This window comes from Giraffa tippelskirchi, chromosome 3 (genome assembly GCF_054371585.1).
Source record: "Giraffa tippelskirchi isolate mGirTip1 chromosome 3, T2T-mGirTip1v1.2.pri, whole genome shotgun sequence".
In the NCBI taxonomy this organism is placed as follows: Eukaryota; Metazoa; Chordata; class Mammalia; order Artiodactyla; family Giraffidae; genus Giraffa; species Giraffa tippelskirchi.
In genome coordinates, this window is record NC_137277.1 from 77,540,440 (window position 1) to 77,563,625 (window position 23,186).

The window sequence follows — 23,186 nt, forward strand, 5'->3', positions numbered from 1 at the left end:
TTCCCAGGTGGTGCTAGTGGTAAAGAACCCGCCTGCCCATGCAGAAGACATAAGAGATGCGGGTTCAATCCCTGGGTCAGGATCCCCTGGCGGAGGGCATGGCAATCCACTCCAGTATTCTTTCCTGGAGAATCCCATGGACAGAAGAGCCTGGTGGGCTACAGTTCACAGGATTGCAAAGAGTCAGAGACGACTGAAGCGACTCAGCATGCACATAGGAACTGTGCAGTTTTTCTTTTCTTTTCTTATTTTGGTATTATAATTGTTACCATACTCAGAAAATATTTGAAAAATTCCTCACACTCATTGTCTTTCACACTAAAAACTTAAATGTAAATCGTGGCTTGACTCTAGTTTTCATATGCCCATTTCAATCTATCAGTTCAGTTCAGTCTCTCAGTTGTGTCCGACTCTTTGCGACCCCGTGAACTGCAGCACACCAGGCCTCCCTGTCCATCACTAACTCCCAGAGTTTACCCAAACCCGTGTCCATTGAGTCGGTGATGCCATCCAATTATCTCACCCTCTGTCGTCCCCTTCTCCTCCCGCCTTCAATCTTTCCCAACTATAGTTCTTGTTAAAAAAATAGATTCAGGAAAGTCCCTCTTGACCATTAAAAGAACTCAAGTGTTTTCACTAGGACTAGACATATTAATTTTAACTATAATTGAGTTATATTTATGAGGTTTATATTTACGCTTAGTTCCTTAGTAGATCCATGACACTGTAACTGACAAACCTTCTAGTGAATAATGTCAGTGGATTTCTCTTTATTTACAGACAATTCAGAGTTGGAGTATAGCTTAAACATTTCTGTCTAAAGGCAGATTTCCAAAGCTCATAAATTAATAACCCCTAATGAATAGAAGAAATACCTATCATAAAGATTATAGCTATGCTGCTTACATCTGTATTAATTTTTGATAAAAGTTAGTTAATAAATATTACACATCACATAAAAGACTACACCTATTCTATGTCTTTATGTAATTAAAAAAGGATGGAATTGTTTCTTCTCATCATTAACAACATATATATATATGTGTGTATATATATGTGTGTGTATATATATATATATGGTTAAAATCAAGTGGTCTGAAGGTAGAATACTAGGGTTCAAACCTCAGGTCCCTCACTTGTTATCTATGTAACCTTGGACAAATTACATAATCTATGGACCAATTACCTCATCTGAAAATGGTTGGTAATAATGGTGATTATGACACCTACACTTTATTGTTGTGAGGATTCAGTGGCATAATGTATGTAAAATACTTAGCTCAATGCTTGGTATGTATTAAGATCTCAATAGATGTTAAATATTATAATTATTATGTGCATATATTACTTCAGAATGTAGCTATATAAGCCAACCAAGGAATTACAGATCTTTAGTTTCCTGTAATAAATTCTGGTGACTATTTGGAAGGAGTGAGAAAAAAATAAAGTTAGTCTATTGCCAACTAATGAACACTAAATAGAAAATGAGCTACATTTTCTACTAATGCAAGTATTGCTTAGTCGATAAGTAGTATCCGACATTTTTGCAACCCCATGGGCTGTTGACCACTAGGCTCCTCTATCCTTAGGATTTCCCAGGCAAGAATACTGGAATGGCTTGCCATTTCCTTCTCCCAGGGATCTTCCTGACCCACAGATCAAACCATGTCTCCTGCAATGGCAGGTGGATTCTTTACTGCTGAGCCACTAGGGAAGCAATTAGACTTGTACTAATGAAGTGGTACCTGGAAGATGTGCAGCATGACTCAAAGCACTCAAGACTCTCATGGCTTTCCCATTCGCACACATGGAGATATTTTTATTAGATTACTTGGTAAGTGATCATCTCAACCTGAAACCTGGACCATACAGGAATGCTGCAAATCAAGGTCCAAATCCCAAGTTATCGACTTGTGAAAATGGAACAGCTTGAAGCCCTGAGTATTACAATAGCAAACTTGATTAAATTATTCCCTAGGTGTAGGAGCTAGACAGCCACTGATTGTCCCTCCACATGTCCACTGTTTTAATTCTTCTCAACAAGCTCGCTTTGACCACATCACATGTTATCTAATTCATACTAATTTTCCACAAGGTCTTCTCTACATCTGGTGTATATTACTTTCATTATCCTAATTAGCTATTAATTATGCTTTTCTCACAATATATAAAATGTACATGTGCTCTTACAAGAACTGTATTTGACAGATATTCACACTTACTTAACTTTAACAGCTCCACCTAAGGACAAAAGCTATAATATCAGAAATGTCTTAAAGTGACTAATTAATATATAGAAGGGAAAAAGTAGATTTGCTTAAAATTTTTAATTTGGATGGGCATGTGCTATCTATATTAAAAATAATGAAGATTCCATGCCACATTTTTATGGACAACTACATAAAAATAGGACACTCACAAGCATGCAAATTAGCACATGCCAGAAATTACACAAAGTCTGCCTTATTGTCTGATCTCACAGAAATTTGTAGTATGGCCAACTTGAGAACGGAGCTGTAGGTCCATGTCCTCCTACTATGTTTATGTAGTGAAGGAATTTACTTAAAGGGTGGAGCCAGAAATATTTATAAAATATTACCAAATGAAAAATGATGTTGAGGTATAAATAAACATGTGAAGATATCTATTGATGGGACTACTCTGTAGAAGGCAGGATCCAGGGACACAAAACTGAAAGTCAGTGTCTATGGCACAGTTTATAACCCATAAATCCACACATGTGGTGGGGGGATGAACATTCTGATACACGCAGACACAAGTGCAGAACAGGGAGAGCCACTAATCTATACTTGAAAGGGCGTGGGGAAATGCTCACATAGAAGACTTTTAAATAAGGGATGTGATCAGACTTGTGTTTTTGAAATGCTGCTCTGGTGCCAATGTGGGGAATGAGTTGGTATGGGAGAAGGGAAGACTAGGGCACAGACTGGAATCTGAGCCAGGAAGGCCATATGTAATTATACCATTTCATCTGCTAAGTATGTTTCAGAGAGTGAACTGTCAAACACCTGGGACTAAAACTTCCAGAGAAAAGATAACATCCCCAAGGCAGGTACTCTAACCATTATACCAGTAGACTATTCTCAGATTTTTTTCCTCACAGAATTATTTAAAAAGCACTGAGAACACATCATCTATAAATTTATTAAATATTATTCAATTAAGGGCCTTATATAATGAGCTGTGCTAGCTCTAAGAATACAAACATGGAAAAGATAATATCTTCAAAGACCTTGAATCTAACAAAGAATTAATATATATTGGAATAATCAATCTACTTCTAGGATACCATAATATCAGTATAGTTATATAGTTTGCTTGCATTTACATTTTCAGCAGAAAGTCCATAGTGTGTTGAGGCTAAAATATAACTACTTTGGAGCAAATGGTACTTCATTAAACTATGTATAAACTTGTATAGCTTAAAAATATAAGGAAATAAAATACAAATAGATATATTTACTAATCAAATACACATTCATTTTTTTCAAGTTATTACTGAAAATGATGAGTTTTAGAAGTCACCCAAAGACTCATGTAACAAAATAAAATTCCTTTATTTCAGAAACCTAGAATTCAGAGAAAGCAAAGAAAGAATAAACTATAGTCTACTAAATACACAGGCAGGTTGACTTCATGCTTGTTATAGAACATGCTAAGGCCACTAAGCTCATTGGATCATTTGTCCTCTTTCCAAACATCAGTGAGTGTTTTGATGCAGAGATTCCATCAAGATCAATTAAGAAACATCATCTCTAAAAACCTTAAGGTAAGTCTTACTAGCATGGCTGCTCCAACATTTCTAAAAAACTGTTGGCAATTATTGATTAGGTTTTTCTAAATCAAAATAGCCTCAAAATTATCCCCTGTCCTCAGCTCTTTTCCTAAGAAGTGTCTAAGACCAAATCAAGTTGTACTTATGAAGGCAACAAAGACAAGGATTCATTTTCATGTGCTTACATGACTGAGGGAACATTTTCATAAAGGAAAAGTGATACCTAATACAATTCTGATAGGTAAAACACTATAAGTCATAAAAATTAACCATTCTTTTCTATCATAGCAACCTTTTGTTAACTCCCAACTCTAAATTCTAGTTTCTTCTTTCATAACATCTAATAATTTTAAGGCTCTAATGGCAAAAACTAAAGCTTGGCATAATTATAGACAACTAAAAAATGGAGTTCTATAAGGAAAAAATAATAATTTCTATTTTATGAAGAACACATTTTGATCATTTACATAAAACAATCTTATGTAATACCTGTTTTAATTATGAGTAGATTAAGTAGACTTGAGAAAAGCACACTTACCAACCAGATAAATGACCATATAGTCTCAGAAAAATAACATACCAACAAATTTATATTCCAGTGATGTGATCACTTTTAATTGTTAAAAATGTCTACCACATTCCAAGAAGATCTAATACATGAAACTAAAATGTGTGATTAAAAGAGAAGGATGTAATAAAAGTCAAGATTTTTGAGAAGATTTGGAATTTTAAAAATAGCCAAGTTTTCTACCATCAAAGACTGTGATGGGTTTTTAAAATATAAATAGGGTTAAAAACTTTCATTTATGTGAGATCACCAACGGGTTGTGTGAAAGAATAAAAACAAAATTCAATCATTTCTTCACCTTCAGATCCCCAACAGCTCTTACATGTTGTAAAACTGGTGAGATCTCTCTGGCTCATTGTCTTTAATACTCAAGTCCAACAATTTGCTGATCCCACTGGGATCTCCAATTCATCTTTCTCCCCCTGTTCCTCACCCACCCTCTTGATGTCCTCTCTCCTCTCCTTACCCTGCTTAATCTTCATAGCCAACAAGGTAACCACTCACTTGCATACTCCTCAACCCTCTCTTTTCTCCTTTGCGTCACTCTATTGGCAGACCACAACCACGGTTGACTGTCATCTACTCCCACCTATAAGGCTGAATGTGACTGGAAAAAACCACAGCCATTCTGACTCATCTCACCTTCTGATGCAAGAGAGAGCCTAATGCCATCTCAGGACCAAACTATACCTTCTCACTCTCTCACACTCTGAAAAGACTATTTCACATCTTCTTCCTAAACTCTAAACACCACCTCTTCCACTCTAACTGAAGCTAATGACTTTGCTTCTTATTTCACTGGGAAGATTAAAGCAATCAGAAGAGAACTTCCAGTCCTCCCAACCACACGTGCCCAACATGTGCACATAAATGAACTATGCACGTGCCTACCTAGAATCAATCTTTCATTTGTACAATTAAATCCTGCTGCTTTTGCCTTGAGAACTTTGCTCCAATTATTCTTTCTTCTCATTTATTTCCTAAATGTTTCACTCTGTTAGGACATACCCATCAGCATAAAGACATGCTATTCCTCTTATCTTAAAAGAAAAAAAAAAAAAGTCGCTCTACTTCTCCTGTCAGCTACTGATTCCCAATCCCTTTTCTTCAGTCCCCTTTGGAGCAAGAACCTGTGAAAGAATAAACTACTCTCTGTCTCCAATTCTTCTCCTCCTTTCCCCCTACTATTCCCCTGAAACACTGTTGTTGTGATCACCAATAGCTTCTACATTGCCAAACCCAATAGTGAGTTCTTAGTCTTCATCTTATTTGACTAAGCAGAAGCACTGAAAACATCATCATGCCCTCCTCTTTACCCTGCTTTATTCACTTCACTTCCAGGATGCCAGGAGCTCTTGATTTCCTTCCTTACTGATTGGTGCTTCTCATCTCCATTGTAAGCCTTCTCTTTCAATCTCCTCATGGTGTACTGCCCAGAGTACAGACCTTGGCTCTTCTCTCTTCTTGTCATGATCTCAGCCACCTCATATGACTTTAAACCTCATTCATATGCCAAAGAGGCATTTCTAGTTCCATAGCATTCTCCAACTCCAGATGAGTATATTTAAATGCTGAGTTGCTCTATACACTTAAAAGTCAAACAAATCTCTCCAGCTCAGCAGGTCCACAACTGAACTTCAGTATTTTCCACCTGAGAACTGTTTCCCTTGCCCTATTGATGAAAACCATATTCTTCTAGTGGCTTGGGCTAACAACCTTGGAATCATTTTGGAGCCTTTCTTTCTCGAATGTTAGACATGCAATCTTTCAGTAAATTGTGCAGGATCTGTCTTGCCCTGTTTCTCACCATATCCGCTACCACCACCTTCACTGGAGCCATCATCTCTCAGCTGACTTACTGAAGTATCCTCTTCTTCCTGTGTCACCCTGTGGCCGCCTAGTCTCAACAGAGCAATTAGGAAGCAATTAGAGTATTCCTTATTATTACTCAGTTATATCATGCCACCTCTCTTGCTCCAAACTCTACAATAGATCCCATTTTACTTGGAGAAAAAAAAAATCACAGATCTTATGTGATCTGACCTTTTTTCTACTACTCTCCCCCTTGCTCTCTTTTCCAGCCATCCTTGCCTCCCCATGATTCTCTAAAACAACCAGGCATGTTCTTGTCTTGAGGGGTTTTTTTACCTAATTCTTCTTTCTGTACTGTTCTCCTCCTGGATGGGGGATTCTCAAAGCATAGTTTCCAAGCTGGCAGCATCACCATCACCTGTACACTTTGTAGAAATGGAAACTCTCAGGCCTCACTGAAGATTTACTGAATCAAGAACTCTAGGTGGGGCCCAGCAATCTGGGCTTTTAACCAGCTTCCCAGGTGCTGCTGTTGGATGCCAAAGTTGAGGACCACTGCCCCAGGCATCTACATTGCCCCTGGTAACTTCCTCGCTTCCTTCAAGTCTTTGCTCAAATGTCACCTTCTGAATGAAACTCACTCTGACCACCTTATTTAAGATCACTCCCTTTATCCTTCCCCAGCACTGTTATTTCCTATAGTCTGTCTGCTCTCCTTTCCTTTTTCCACTACTCATATGGTGGCTCAGATGGTAAAGAATCTGCCAGCAATACAGGAGACCCAGATTCAGTCCCTGGGTCAGGAAGATCCTCTGGAGAAACGAACAGTTACTCCAGTATTCTTGCCTAGAGAATTCCATGGACAGAGGAGCTTGGTGGGCTAGAGTCCATGGGGTCACAAACAGTCGGGAAAGACAGATCAACTAACACTCTTATCTTCCTCTAAAATACTATAAAATTTACATTTTGTTACACTGTTGTTTATCTCACCATGCTACACTATAAGCTTTATAAGGGTAGTAACATTTTTTATGTTTCAGTCATTGACCTATATAAAAGTCTCAAATAGAACCTGACACCACATAAGTAATCAATATCTATTAAATTAATTGGAAAAAGAAGTAGAGCTTAATTGATATAGCCAACAGAACCTATACAAAGGAAGCATGTCCAACTAGCAGGAGGGTTGTCCTCTGAGAGGTAGGGGCTGTGGGCCTGAGAACATAATTAAAAAGTATCACCTTATTTAATTGTAATGGGTGCTGAGGTAGAATACATATGTATAATAACACCCCTGACACTGGACATGTTTTACAGAACAAAGGAGCAATTCAGTTAATGTTTCTGAATGCCTTGGATACCATGCTGGTGGGAGTGGAAAATGCACATATTATATTTTCATCTCTTCCCAAATAACACCTAGAAGTCCTTGACAAAACTCAAGGTTAGGACAGCTGCTTCTGTAGTTTTTACACCTACCCTTTGGATTTGTTGCAAGGGAGGGTGTTGGAGTAGCCTTCTGACTTTCTATGTAACAGGTTTAAAATGTCCCCAAAAAAAGCAAGGTAATTTACAAAGGAAAAACAACATTGGAAGAAACAATCATTTTTTAATAAACAGCCCCACTATGTACCAATCCCAGAGCTAAATGCTATTTTTGACTTTGGCATTATGGCCCAAAGTCATGGCTGTAACCTGCTGTTGTCGCTACCATGGTAACACAACAAGTATACATGCAACTAACACAGAAACCTCTGCTCAATCGTCATTTCGGGTACAAGCTTATTCTGAGGAACGTGCACAATTTTGATGGACCCTTAGTCATAGAAACAATACCAAGAAACAGGACCAATAAATCAGATCAATTTACTGCCATTTATACAAATTCAACACAATGTATTTATCAATGTCTAATGCTGGGCCTTTTATTATCTTTAAAATAGTCTCAATGTTAGTCTCTAAAATTGGTTAACTGGAATAAAATTAACTGTGTAGAATTTAAAAAAAACTCTTTAATCCCCACCATATCAATGATGGTTACTCTAATATCGTTCTATACTTTTGGCTCTCAACCATTTAATAGCTTTACCCTAGTACAATAATAAAAATTGTTAAGGGAGATGAGGAAATAGCATAAGGATTATTGCTCCTAACATTTAATAGCCCTGTTGCTTGTTTGCATTTGCTTGAAATAAGTATCTAAGGGAAAATTAAGGTCTAAGCTGAGGCTACTATTTGAAATCCCAGAAAGGGCTCCTGGGAATAGTTTGGCTTTTTTGTGACAATAGATTTTCTGATGAAGTACACCATTCCCTAATGAAAAAGACCTGGCACTGCTTCATACAATAAAATGTGACCAATGCAAGGAAAGTGATGATCAGTTCGGGAATGAGTGTTTTAATAAAAGAAACATGAAATCGGCTATGCTTTGGCAGAATACACACCAAACCATCATGAGAGCCATTATCCTGGCCCACAGATGATCCCCACCATGCGACAACTGTGTAAGTTCCCACTGACATCACCAACAGTGCTGGCACAGAGATAAAGGCACGATCCAAAAGCAGCCACATTCGATTCTGCTTCTTAAAGTCATATGAAAAACAAACCAACTTCCCCAGCCTCTCCCCAGCCCCCAATATCTACCAGGCATAGATTTGGGGCTCAGCAGAACTACTTGATATTTACATTTTTAGGCAAGCATGTAAACAGAGATGGGACAGTAACAACTGAGGATAGGAAAAGGCAAATCTTTAAAAACAGAGACGCACTAAATGTGATAAATATGAAACAAAGAAGAAGCAGTAAGTAGAGTTTGAATTATCCAGGTCACAGGATTGTCTAACATCTAGACTATAGTAGTAGATTAGATAGTTCAGGAGGCATTAACACTTTTCACTATGTTTTATAAAACATACCAATGCAATAAGAATTAAATGTATTGATAATACTGAAGCTTACATATCTGTTTATGAAAACAAGTTTACGTTACCCGCATAAATGCTTGATGTGTTTTGCAGCTAGTTGCTTTGCTCGATACTTTTATGCTTCTTGTAATCACATCATAAGTTCCATTGGAAGAAAAGTAAAATCTTGATGGAGACTCTGCCTTTCGGTTCACATCCAGGCTCATGTTATAAAACAAAACTGCAAAAATGTAGAGAGAATCGTAATGAATATAATTATATACAGGTATTTATTTTCTTTATCTTTGAAGTGGTAATAGTCACAGTTATGTAGAATACTGGGAACATACTAAATTATCTTTATTAAATAACTTTCTAAAAACTAACCTGAAATATGAAAGAGGAAACAATTTAAAATGTATATTTCAGAAATTATTTTTACAAATTTTAAAAAAAGAATTATAAACTTTGAAAATTAACATCTTTGGTTATTTGCTTAATCCTCCCATATATAAACTGGAGAAGGAAATGGCAACCCACTCCAGTATTCTTGCCTGAAAAATCCTATGGACAGAGGAGCCTGGTGGGTTATAGTCCATAGGGCTGTAAGGGTCGGACACGACTTAGCAACTAAACCAATACCACCACCCATATATAAACATTTCAAAACTATAATACCAAAGTTGTTACTAATAATAAAAGTTCTGAGTAAAGTTTCAGCCTTTTTTGAGTCCTTTGGTCATTAGAACATCTGACTGAGGAAGAACAGGCAGAGTAGTGCAGGCAAATGTCACCTGGAATAATTTTATCTTGTGTGGTTACAGAACAAATTTCATATATGATTTGCTGCTGCTGCTGCTTAGTAGCTCAGTCGTGTCCAACTCTTTGCGATCCCATGAACTGTAGCTGCCAGGCTCCTCTGTCCATGGAATTTCCCAAGCAGGAATACTGGAGTGGGTTGCCATTTCCTTCTCCAGTGGATCTTTCTGACCCCCAGGGGTCAAACATGGTCTCCTGCTTGGCAGGTGGATTCTTTACTATTGAGTTACTAGAGAAGACCTTCAGGTGTGGTTTGGGTTCATTTATTTTCGCTTGTTTCCAATTTGAGGGGTTGCTATCTTTCTTTTTAATTATTTATTTTTAATGTAGAGTGAACAGATGATGTAAGAGTCAAACCTATATAACAGTTGACCCTGACATCTCCTTTCTAGCCCTAGACCCTGGGTACTTCTCTTCTTATCTTTATTGGTTTCTGGCTTGATCTTCCAGTGTTGATTTGTGCAAAAACCAATGTAGTCAGACATTCTCTCGAAAAATATTCTGGCCCTTTGATAAGAATTTATTTCAAATCTGACATAGTAAATGATCACCTGCTAAAGAAGACTGCCAATAAACAAAAAAAAAAGAAAAATTTATAACAACCAAAAAATTCCAAGACTGATCTTATTAGGAAAGAAAGATCTATTTCTTGGATTTAAAAGGGTTCTTTGTCAGAGTGGTAGCTGTCAGAGGTGAGGGGTCAGGATGGGAAATGTAGGTGAAGGAGATCAAAAGATACAAAGTTTCAGATAAGTCATGGGGATGTAATGAATGGCATGGTGAAAGTGAAAGTCGCTCAGTCCTGTCCTGACTCTTTGCGACCCCATGGACTCTACTGTTCATGGAATTCTCTAGGCCAGAATACTGGAGTGGGTACCCTCTCCCTTCTCCAGGGGATCTTCCCAATAGAGGAATCAAACCCAGGTCTCCTGTATTGCAGGTAGATTCCTTACCATCTGAGCCACAGGGAAGCCCAAGAATTCCTAAGTGGGTAGCCTTTCCCTTCTCCAGGGGATCTTCCCAACCCAGGGATTGAACCCAGATCTCCCACATTGCAAGTGGATTCCTTACCAGTTGAGGCACAAGGGAAGCCCAAGAATACTGAAGTGAATAGCTTATCCCTTCTCCAGTGGATCTTTCTGACCCAGGAATTGAACCAGAGTCTCCAGCATTGCAGGTGGATTCTTTACCAACTGAGCTATCAGGGAGCTGCAGTTAATTATACTGTATTGCCCATTTGAAAGATGCTAAGAAAGTAGACCTTAAAATTTCTCATCACAAGAAAAAAATTTACAACTATGTATGATAAGGGATGATTGTTTTGGTGACTCTTTCACAATATACACAAATATTGAATCATCATGCTGTACACCTGAAACTAATATAATGTATGCCAATTATACCTCAATATAAAAAATTGAAAAATAAAAAGTTTCCTTGCAAAACAAGCTATATCTAATAGTCTTCTGAGATGTCATTCATTAAACAGGAGAAATAATTCATAAGTGATATTTAAAATAATTTATATAATTCCTCAAGTGTTCATTTATACTTTAGGCATAACTTATTCTTCTGGAAGGATTTTATCTGCTTACTTCAAGGAAACATAAATATAAAACCTACATCACTCCTACAAACTTCAAATGAATCTTTCATCATTCTTTTTATTTAGAAAATAAAGTTCATCTTCAGAATTACAATAACCGAGATTCAGTGCCTCAGAGATAGAGTTGCAATTGAAATTGCCATCTACAAATTCATCACCCTGAGCTCAGATAAGAAGTACATGAAAGAAGGGAAATAAAAATCCACTTGCAGTAAGAGGCAAAATGTCCTGGTTTTACTAAATATGTTTACCATGTGAATTATTTCTCCCAAGGAGTCATTTTACAACAACTATAAAGTGTGCTTCTGCAACAATGCTATGATTATTTATGATTTTCATATATTTGTTTTCAATCATTTAAAGAAGTATTTGGTCATAATGGAATTTGTAGTACAACAAACACCGACTTTCCATAAAGGAAAATAGTTCTATCTATTTAACGTGTATCTCTCAGATAATCCATCAGCTTGCCTGCATCACTGTGTTACTAGGGTCATGTTCTCAAACAGCTACTTCTTCAATCAATAGTCGAATGGAGGTTCTCTCACTGTCCCATCACTGAATCTTTAATGAGGACTTTTGCAGAGCATTATTAAACATGAATCTGATCTATATCTGTAAAAAAGAATCTAAGAAAGAATGAATATATGTATAACTGAATCACTTTGCTGTACCCCTGAAACTAAAGACATTGCAAATCAACTATACTCGAATAAAATTAAAGTTAAAAAATGAACCTGATCTAAAGTAGAAATATCAGGCTCATTCTATACTTCTTATTACAGGCTAATTCAGACTGAGGCCTCTGTCACATATCTAAAGCTTGGTTCAGTATTTGCTTCCCTTCAGAGGACAGCCTGCAGGGTCAAGGGTATGAACAACTCTTGACAGATCTTGTAGGGTACAGGAAATTTATGAATTTTTAACATCAAAATGGTAAACTCTTTTATGTTTCTCTCCTACCATGGGCCAGTTTCATTAGTAGTTATCCTAACATTAGCTTAAATATAATATAATTAGGAACATTTACTTGCTAGAAAAAAAAAAATAATGCTTATGAAGTGACATACATAAGATTTGAGATTAACCACAATGTTGGATGAACCATATCAAAGCTAGTTTTTCAGGACTTCCCTGGTGGCACAGTGGATAAGAATCTGCCTGCCAGAATACTCTTTGACATAAATCACAGCAAGATCCTCTATGACCCACCTCCTAGTGTAATGAAAATAAAAACAAAAATAAACAAAAGGAACCTAATTAAGCTTGAAAGCTTTTGCATAACAAAGGAAACTATAAGCAAGATAAAAAGGCAACTCTCAGAATGGGAGAAAATAATAGAAATGAAACAATTGACAAATGATTAATCTCTAAAATATATAAACAGCTCATGTAGCTCAATACTAGAAAAGTAAACAATGCAGTCAAAAAAATGGCAGAAGACTAACCAGATATTTCTTCAAAGAAGACATATAGATGGCTAATAAACACAAGAAAAGATGCTCAACATTGCATATTATTAGCGAAATGCAAATCAAAATTACAGTGAGGTATCATCTCACACCAGTCAGAATGATCGTCATCAAAAAGTCTACAGACAATAAATGATGGAGAAGGTGTGGAGAAAAGGGAACCCTCTTGTACTGTTGGTGGGAATACAAATTGATACAGCCACTATAGAGAACAGTATGGAGATTCCTTAAGAAACTAGGAATAAAACTATCATGTGACTCAGCAATCCTACTGGGACTATACCCTGAGGAAGTCTTAATCGAAAAAGACACATGTACCCCAATGTTTACTGAAGCACTATTTTCAATAGTCAGGCTATGGAAGCAACCTAGATGTGCATCAAAAGATGAATGGATAAAGAAGTTGCGCTACATATACAAAATGGAATATTACCCAGCAATAAAAAGGAATGCATTTAAGTCAGCTCTAATGAGGTGGAGGAACCTAAAGCCTATTGTACAGAGAGAAGTAAATCAGAAAGAGAAAGGCAAATATCATAAAATAACACATATATATGGAATCTAGAGAGATGGTACTGATGATCCTATTTACAGGGCAGCAAAAGGAGATGCAGACATAAAGGACAGACTTTTGGACACAGCAGGGGAAGGAAAGGGTGGGATGATTTGAGAGAATACATATACATATGTATATGAAACATATACATTTCCATATGTAAAATAGATAGCCAGTGGGAATTTGCTGTATGATGCAGGGAACCCAAAGCTGGTGCTCTGTGACAACTTAGAGGGGTGGGATGAGGAGAGAGGTGGGAGGGAGGTACAAGAGGGAGGGAACATATGTAAACCTATGGCTGATTCATGCTGATGTATAGCGGAAATAATCACAATATTGTAAAGTAATTATCCTCCAACTGAAAAAAACAAAAGAATCTGCTTGCCAATGCAGGGGACATAGGTTTAACCCCTGGTCTAGGAAGATTCCACATGCAAATAAGCCCTCAAGCCACAACTACCAAGCCCACGTGCTGCAACTACTGAAGCCTGTGCTCTGTGGGGCCCACAAGCCACAACTACCCAGGCTGTGTACCACAAGTACTGAAGCCCATGCTTCTAGAACCTGTGCTCCACAACAAGAGGAGTCACTGCAATGAGAAGCCCATACATTGAAACGAAGAGTGGCCCCCACTCTCTGCAAGCAGAGAAAGCCTGCACAAAGCAACAAAGACCTAGCACAGTCAAAAATAAATAAAATTATATACATAAGCTACTTTCTCCAGAGAGGATAATTGAGAGCTGTCTATGTACAGGCATATGGGCATGGCTCTTAGGAACCAAATGTCATAGTAAATCCTGAGAGATGTGTGTTATTTATCAAAATTAGAACCAGGATCCATACTTTCAGATAAGCTTCTTCAATTACCCAAATAGGATAGTATAAGAAGAAACTTATTCCTCTCAGGCCTTCCAACTTCAGCCAGCTCAAGACTTCAGTAAGCAAAAATAGGAGGAGCTATGGTGATGCTCTTTTTATTTTAAACAGATCTTACAGATTAAGCTCAGTTAGTTCACCTTAATAGAGAAGGCAATGGCAACCCGTTCCAGTACTCTTGCTTGGAAAATCCCATGGATGGAGGAGCCTGGTAGGCTGCAGTCCATGGGGTTGCAAAGAGTCGGACACGACTGAGTGACTTCACTTTCACTTTTCACTTTCATGCATTGGAGAAGGAAATGGCAACCCACTCCAGTGTTCTTGCCAGGAGAATCCCAGGGATGGGGGAGCCTGGTGGGCTGCCGTCTATGGGGTCGCACAGAGTCGGACACGACTGAAGTGACTTAGCAGCAGCAGCAGCAGCAGTTCACCTTAAATAATACAGCAAGTGATATTTTTGTTCTACTTCTTGCCATAATATTTAAACAACTAAAGCCTTAACTTATCCAACTCATTGGTTGGAACAAAGCGAGAATCCGGAAGGTGATGAAGAAAGGCTGCTCTCTCCTGCCCTAAAAACCACTCCACGGTGAAATATGGAAAAGCCTCGAAAGATGATCATGAGATTTATGAGGGAAGTGCACATTCTGTCAGGCATTAATTCTGTAAGGGCACCCTTACCGATATAACCTGGAACCTCTTTGCCCTTATATGAGAAACAGAGTGTCAGATCCATGCACACAGAGGGCACTCCATTTTCAATACAGTCAAAATTTGTTCTATTTACTGACTCAGGATGGTTTAAAGACGCTTCGACAATCACTACAGGTCTTGTCCTAAGAAGGAAATAAAATTAGCAATGTTAATTGCACAATTATTTTTCATTAAGGTGACAAATACATTTGCATTGTCAGTTTCCACTGATCAAGTAATTTCATCTGACTGCTTAATAACATATATGTATGTATATATATACTCAATTATACTTTCATGTATGAATCAAAATAAATTTTTATTAAAATCTCTAAAAATATTGACTTAGATGATTTAAGTATATATCCAGGTAAGACGGGAAAAGTACCCTAAAGTACAATAATTAAATTTCAGAGTATCAAAAAGAGTGTTATGAGGTCACTATCATGCTGATTTTAAAAACTGCCTCCCATCATTTACAATTAAGCCCAATTGTCGTTAAGCGGTGAAATCTATCAACCTTACCTTAGCAACACAGCAGAATCAGACCGAAAAGCACCAACTGCTACATCTGGAGGAAGAAAAAAATAACACAGATGAATGATCATCATTAGTCAAAGAGAATTACTTTCAGCCATAAATACTTAACTACATATCACCTTGTGACTATATCAAAATACTATTTACAGAAAATTAATTAGAAAAGATATACTTACATCTTAAGATTCATTTCACATGTGTCTGAATCTGCTCATTTACAATGACATTCATTCCTTTATCATATAATATAAACATAAACATTATGATATAAATATGATATAAAGACAGCCTTACTAAAACAAAATTCGATCTTTGGACTATGAACACTCACTGAGATATCTCCTTTCAAATTATAAAAAAAAAATTCTCTTCTTTTCATCATCATATGTTTGATTTATTCTAGTGAATGTTTTTAATTTTTTCGAAAACAAGGAATAAAATATTAAGCAACTAACAGTGTAAAAGCTTAGTAATTATTTGATATTTTCTGATCCATCTGTGAATTCAAAAGAGTACTAAAAAAGAAGGAAAAAACTCACTAGTAAATCAGCACTTTTTCTACCAGTTGTATATACTTCACCATAAAGCAGCACCCACAATAGTGCTTATTTCAATTTATAAAATATAGTAAACTTTATACTCACCTAGATATCCATTGTTATCTGCATCAATTTGTCCAGATATAGACTGTCCAAACATACTTAATGATTTACTGATTTGACGTCCTTCAATTCTCTGAAAAAAATATTAAAGTTGAATTGGAAGCAGGGTTTAAACATCTAATATCCCAGAAAAACAATGATTTAGTTAAATAATGAGCCCTGACAAATGCATTGTAGTTAACAAATGCATTGTAGTTAAGGCAAATGCATTGTAGTTAAGGCAAATATATGTGTCTGGGAGAAAGGGTAGTCTCCAGCTTGAAGTGGAGAACTGACATGAAAAAAACTGTTTTCTTTGCCTTGTGAGCAAAGGGAAAATTATGTAGCAAAGATCTCCTAAAATACTCCTGACACTCTCTCCGCAGTCTTTTTTCAGGCTCTATGTGTATTTCCCTAAGCAACATGAGGAATCAAACCAATAAGAAGAAAATAAGACATTTATGATCACTTAGCAGAGCCTACGACTTAGATTTATAATAACCATCTTGTTTAGCCAGATTGCTTTCTAGTATTTGACAAGGACAACTCAAGTCAGATATGTGCTTGCTATCCCACGTGTCTAATCTCATGTCCAGATGTTGATTTACAAGTATCAGAGTTGTCCAAGAGAATTAGTATTCTTTATTAGACAAGTATATATCTTTCATGTTATATAGAGGATCATTTACCCACTTTGTCTAATCAAAAAGAACAGTATTAGCTAAAGTTTCCGTAAGAGTATCTTTGGAAAAATTTCTCTTCTCTGCATGTGCATGTAGTTTTTCTATGCAATGAAATGTCCTGATTTTTCAAAATATGAAAGTAAAGTCAGAATTAGGTCAGGAAACCTTAATAAAGTGCTCTCATCTTACTGCTTTGCACTGAAAGGAACACGGAGTTTCCTATGAGTCTTTGCTCTTCCTGTGCAATCTCCATGGAAGATGGGGCTTTAGCCATGAAGCAAGACAGTTAACCAAATCCACATGGGCTTACTTGGAAGAATAGGGGTATTACCTCAGAACATAAATCTGATGAAACGCAGAGAGAAATCCTGGATAGGTTAAAGAAAAAGTAGAATGGAAGTGAACCGGAACTCTTGTTTATGGAAATAAAATGATTTCATAGAGTTATTAATGGCCTTAAAAATGAGACCATCTACTGTTATTATAAGAAAATGGTGAAACAGTATTAAGTATTTGAAAAGGCAAGTTAAGAAAAATAAGTGCATGTTAACACTGGAAGTTTTAAGAAGGATTTTATTACCAACGTTTCTTTTGAAAATAGAATAGTATTATCCTACCTGTGAGAAGGTTGTTGAGATCCCATCTGCTCGGCCATTGTAAATATAAATAGCACCTTGCAAGTCATCTTCCTGTGGAGCTCCAATAGCAACATCTATTCAAGAATTTAAATGGCAGAAAATAAACTCTTAATGCAAAGAATGAGACTCTGAAAACTAGCCTTCATGCTCTTTACTTAATGTCACATAGGAAAACTCCTTATCAATAAACAGTATTTTCACCGGACATAAAAAAAGTTGTACAATACTGTCATTGTCATAACAATGTACAGGATTGTACAGTCAAGTCTGTGTGTGGAAATGAGAGTCTTATGGTCTTAGAGGCAGGCTAAGAGAATGGTCAAGGACATGCGGCCTATAGCCAGACCGCCAGGGCCTGACCCCAGCACTATCCAGTGCCCGGCAGTGCCTTGCGGTTGTCCAGTCGCTGACCCCATGGCCTGCAGCAATTCCGGCTCCCTGTCCTTCCCTGGCCCATGGCTTTTTTTCTTCAGCCATGCTGTACGGCATGCGGGATCTTAGCCCCCTGACCAGGGATCACACCTGCACCCTCTGTGTTGGAAGGTGGACTGTTAAACACTGGACTGCCAGGGAAGTTCCTGGGCCTATTTCTTAACCTCTCTGTATCCGTTTTCTCACTTCAGCACAGGATCATGCGAGAACTCACCTGGGTGCAGAAGGATGTAACTCAAGTGAAGTGCTTAGAGCAGTGTGCAGCATATAATGTTATTATCATCTCTAATATAAACCACAGAACCTTTATTTTGAGTTATAGGTTTTACTTATTTGCAAAATGACTTCTAAATTAATTCCTGTTCCAATAAAGGATATCTTTTCACATAAGACCAAGAGAAAATGGAAACTGAATAACATGGTTGCTTAAGTGCTATAAATACAAAGTGCACAGGAGAAAAAAAAAAGTTTGTAAGAACATTTCATTGTCTTTACCAAATACTATGCCAATTTATTTGGGTATATTCGTATTTTTTTAAGTGATTTTTTTCTTATGACTTTAATAGAAACTAAAATACAGAAAGTTTGCTTTCATGATATTATTTATCACTATTCATTAGATCTAAAAGTTTTTTAACAACTACAGTTGTAATATTGCACTGCTTTTTCAATGGGAATAAAACTCTGTGCCAAATGCTGCCCAATTTAAAAAATACAAAAGCTTTTCTATTTTAAGCATCACAGCACTGTTTATAATAGCCAGGACATGGAAGCAGCCTAGATGCCCATCAGCAGATGAATGGATAAGGAAGCTGTGGTACATATACAAAATGGAATATTACCCAGCCATTAAAAAGAATACATTTGAATCAGTTCTAATGAGGTGGATGAAACTGGAGCCTATTATACAGAGTGAAGTAAGCCAGAAAGAAAAACACCAATGCAGTATACTAACACATATATATGGTATTTAGTCAATCGGTAAAGATAACCCTGTATGTGAGACATCAAAAGAGACACAGATAAATAGAACAGTATTATGGACTCTATGGGAGAGGGCGAGGGTGGGATGATATGGGAGAATGGCATTGAAGCATGTAAATTATCATATGTGAAACAAATCGCCAGTCCAGTTTCGATGTATGATACAGGGCGCTCGGGGCTGGTGCACCGGGATGACCCGTAGGGATGGGATGGGGAGGGAGGTGGGAGGGAGGTTCTGGAAGGGGAAAACATGTACACCCATGGTGGATTCATGTCAATTATGGCAAAACAAATACAATATTGTAAAGTTAAAAAAATAGATAAATAAACTAATTTAAAATTAAAATTAAATTAAATTAAATTAAATAGTAGACACACCTTAAGCCTGTTTTGCTAAGACATACCAAGGCTAGCCTCTTCTAACTTGTGCACAGTATTTTAAATTTTTATGTACAAAATATATCTTCTATTCATTCAGTGGAAAACTACTGAGCACCTACTGCATACCAGATACTTGTCAGAGTATCTACAGGACACTATAGGACAATATCACAAAAAGGAACTGATAGTCTTGGCATGCAGGGAAAAGGTGGTGAAAATTAGGGAAGACTTCTCACAGGATATGATGACCAAAGTGAGATTATAGTAGGTCAGAGCCAGGTGAAAAAAGGCAGTGTTTGGTTAGAGGACACAGCCTGTGCCATTGTAGGGGAGCGAGAGGCAGCATGGCACATGGAAGACTGGCACATGGGAATAGTTGGAGCCATTTCTGTGCAGACTGAATAAATCAAGCAACATAATGGGGAGGGAGAGAAAGAGGGAGACAAGGGTGAGTGAGGAAAGAGTGAGGAAGGAAGCATCCTGTAGCCACTGGATATGAGCCCACTTAGCAATGTCATTCATGGGGGGAGGGGGCAGGTTATACTTCAACCATGTGGCTACTCCTGAGTATCTATTAACAGAATTTTGTACCTTGATTCTTGATGATAATATAAGAAAAGATAGCAAGTTGGGTTATGAAGCTGCTACTGCAAGAATTCTGTTTATCAGTTACTAGCACAAGTTATCTATATTAATAAAAATATCTTGAAACAATACAAATGAACCTTTTTAGCTGAACTGTTAAACCAGCCCAGATCAATTTAATTCCAAGCAGAAGATATTTAAGTATATTCAGACTCTGGCTTATATATACATCCAAACTCTTCCTTCGTAAGATGAAACTTGGATCTATTATATAATGTCTTAAAGGTATAGCTATCATTATAGAAATAAGGAGACTACATTATTAATAATAAAATGTTTTTCCATGCCTGTGCAACTCAGTTGGGACAAAACATAGAGAATAAACATGGAGATATTTGGCAACTCCTTTTACTTTTCATTTGAACATTTATTACACTGTTAGTATAAACCATAACAATTATCATTAGTATGGCCATAATAATCTTAACATCAGCTAGTAATTATATGCTGTTTACAAGGCAGGCATTGTGCTAAAGGCTTAACATACAAAATTCACGTTATTCTCACATAACCCACTATAACTTGTGTAACTCTCTCAACAGCTCTGTCAAATACTTTTTGATTCTCACTTTTTATAGATGAAGAAATTGAGGTACAGAATAAAGCTCGCTAAAGGTTATAGAGCCAGGATGTGGTAGTGTACGAAAGTGTGGGTCACTCAGTTGTGTCTGACTCTTGGTGTCCCCATGGACTATAGCCCACTGGGCTCCTCTTTTCATGGAATTCTCCAGGCAAGAATACTGTAGTGGGTTGTCATTCCCTTCTTCAGGAAATCTTCCTGATCCAGAGATCAAACTCAGGTCTCCTGCAATGCAGGCAGATTCTCTACCCGTGTTAGCCATCAGGGAAGCCTGGATGTGGTAGAGTGGGATTTAAACCCTGCAGTGTGGCTCCAGAACCTGTACTCTCCATCACCACGCTCTATAAAATCATTAACATAGAGTTACGACCAACACTCTCCCCTCCTAGCACTTGTTCCTCTACTGAGTGCAAAGAAATGTTCAATATGTGACTTGATAATATATAAGAATTTCAGGACCACATAAATTGATACAGCATATAGTTCACAATTGTAGAACTTTATTATGGTTCAGCTCAAAAAAATATTCAAAGATACAGTCTAAAAGTTAGATGAGTTGCTCAGATGCTAAAGAATCTACCTGCAACGCAGGAGACTCAGGGTCAATCCCTGGGTCAGGAAGATCCCCTGGAGGAGAGAATGGCAATCCACTCCAGGATTCTTGCCTGGAGAATCCCATGGGCAGAGGAGGCTGGCAGGCTACAGCCCATGGGGTCACAAAGAGTCAGACACGACTGAGCAACACTTTCACTTTTCAGGCTCAACTTGGGAAACATACACTGGAAATAAGCGGTTCTGCCAGAGCCACTTTATGGCTAAAATGCTATCAATCTGTCTGATCACATTGGTTGAATAGGTTTGTCTATTGCCTATTCTGTGAAATGTTTATGTTGGACTCTTGCCAAATTGATCAATTATCATCTGAGAAAAGAACTTGTTTTGCTTTTCTAAGGACACGGGAAATATATTCTAATATATTCTAATTTTTTCCTTTTGAAGGGAAAAAAGTGATGTCATCAATGCCAAAATAACTGAGCTCTACTATGTAAAGTATTACAAAGCTGTGCACAGTAACTGCATCTAAGACTGGAGGTGGAAGGAAAACAAACAGGTAGGGTTTTCCTCTCTTTTCTACCCAGTCCCACGTACTCTGCCATGAACATGAAGTGATTTCACTCATATCCCAGAAAAACAAACTAAGTGAGAAGATGGGGAAAAAGAATAGGGAATCACATAATGAAAAAATAAAAGACAGATGCCTTGCTGGCTCACCCAGGCAGATATGGTAGGATGGAATTAAAGACCTCAGTGAAGAGCTAGAATACAGTAAGCCTACTTCCAAGCCAACATGGTCTTGGCTAGCATCTAAAATGCAGAAAACACATACCCATGGGCAAAACAGAAATGCTCCTCAGTCATAAAAAAGAAGGAAATTCTGTCATTTGTAGCAACATGGATGGGCCTTGAGGGCATTATGCTAAGTAAGTCAGACAGACAAAGACAAATACTGTGTAATCTCACTTATATGTGGAATTAGGGGGAAAAAAACCCACATAGAAACAGAGAACAGATTGTTGTTTGTCAGAGAGGGGATGGAGAGTGGGGTAACTGGGTAAAGGCGGTCAAAAATGCAAACTGCCAGTTAGATCAGTTAAGTCTTGGGGATATACAGCATGGTGACTGTAGCTGACAATACTGTATTGTATATTTGGGAGGTGCTAAAAGAGTTGATCTTAAAAGTTCTCATCACAAGGAAAAAAATTTGCAACTATGTGAGGAGATGCTGCTGCTAAGTCGCTTCAGTCGTGTCCGACTCTGTGCGACACCATAGACGGCAGCCCACCAGGCTCCTCCATCCCTGGGATTCTCCAGGCAAGAATACTGGAGTGGGTTGCCATTTCCTTCTCCAATGCATGCATGCATGCTAATTCACTTCAATCGTGTCCTACTCTATGCAACCCTGTGGACAGCAGCCCACCAGGCTCCTCTGTCCACAGGATTCCCTAGGCAAGAATACTGGAGTGGATTACCATTTCCTTCTCCAATGTGAGGTGATAGATGGTAACTAAACATTGTGGTAAGCATTTTGCAATACACATATATCAAATCATTATGTTGTATACCTTAAACTTATTCAATGTTACATGCAATTATATCTAAGTAAAACAGGAAGAAAAAACTGAATTAGTAAAAGATATATGACATTATGAACATGCACTAAAATGAATCAGAATTAACTTGGCACTGGATGTAAATATGTTGTGAACTACATATAAAATCATAAATAGCACAAAATATGCTGGAATACTGAAAATATTCATTTGAATAATAATCTTCCATGCATATAGATATTACCTTTAGGAGATGTGTGCTGAGGACTCCAAGACATAAAGTTCTGTATGAAACCCAGGGTTCTCATATTCACTCAAATACTGCATCATGCCCTGAAGATTTCCTCTAAATTCCCCCTTTCTAAGTCTCATGGACAACACATTTTCTGCCTGACCTTCACATAACTAGAAAATTGTCTTGGATTTTCCCAAGTACTGGAGTGACTT

The 23,186-nt window shown here is 37.4% G+C and overlaps 1 protein-coding gene across 2 annotated transcripts in view; it reads right to left on the reverse strand.

Moving 5' to 3' along the window:
- Positions 1-23,186, reverse strand: part of ITGA4 (integrin subunit alpha 4) — an 88,906-nt gene that overhangs the window by 30,224 nt on the left and 35,496 nt on the right. For both annotated transcript variants that reach the window (XM_081581025.1, XM_081581024.1), the window contains exons 11-15: positions 17,586-17,680; positions 16,289-16,379; positions 15,630-15,675; positions 15,093-15,247; positions 9,169-9,323 (exon numbers count right to left, since the gene is read on the reverse strand). In XM_081581025.1, coding sequence (XP_081437151.1) covers positions 9,169-9,323; positions 15,093-15,247; positions 15,630-15,675; positions 16,289-16,379; positions 17,586-17,680 — 542 coding nt within the window. The remainder of the gene's footprint in view (positions 1-9,168; positions 9,324-15,092; positions 15,248-15,629; positions 15,676-16,288; positions 16,380-17,585; positions 17,681-23,186) is intronic.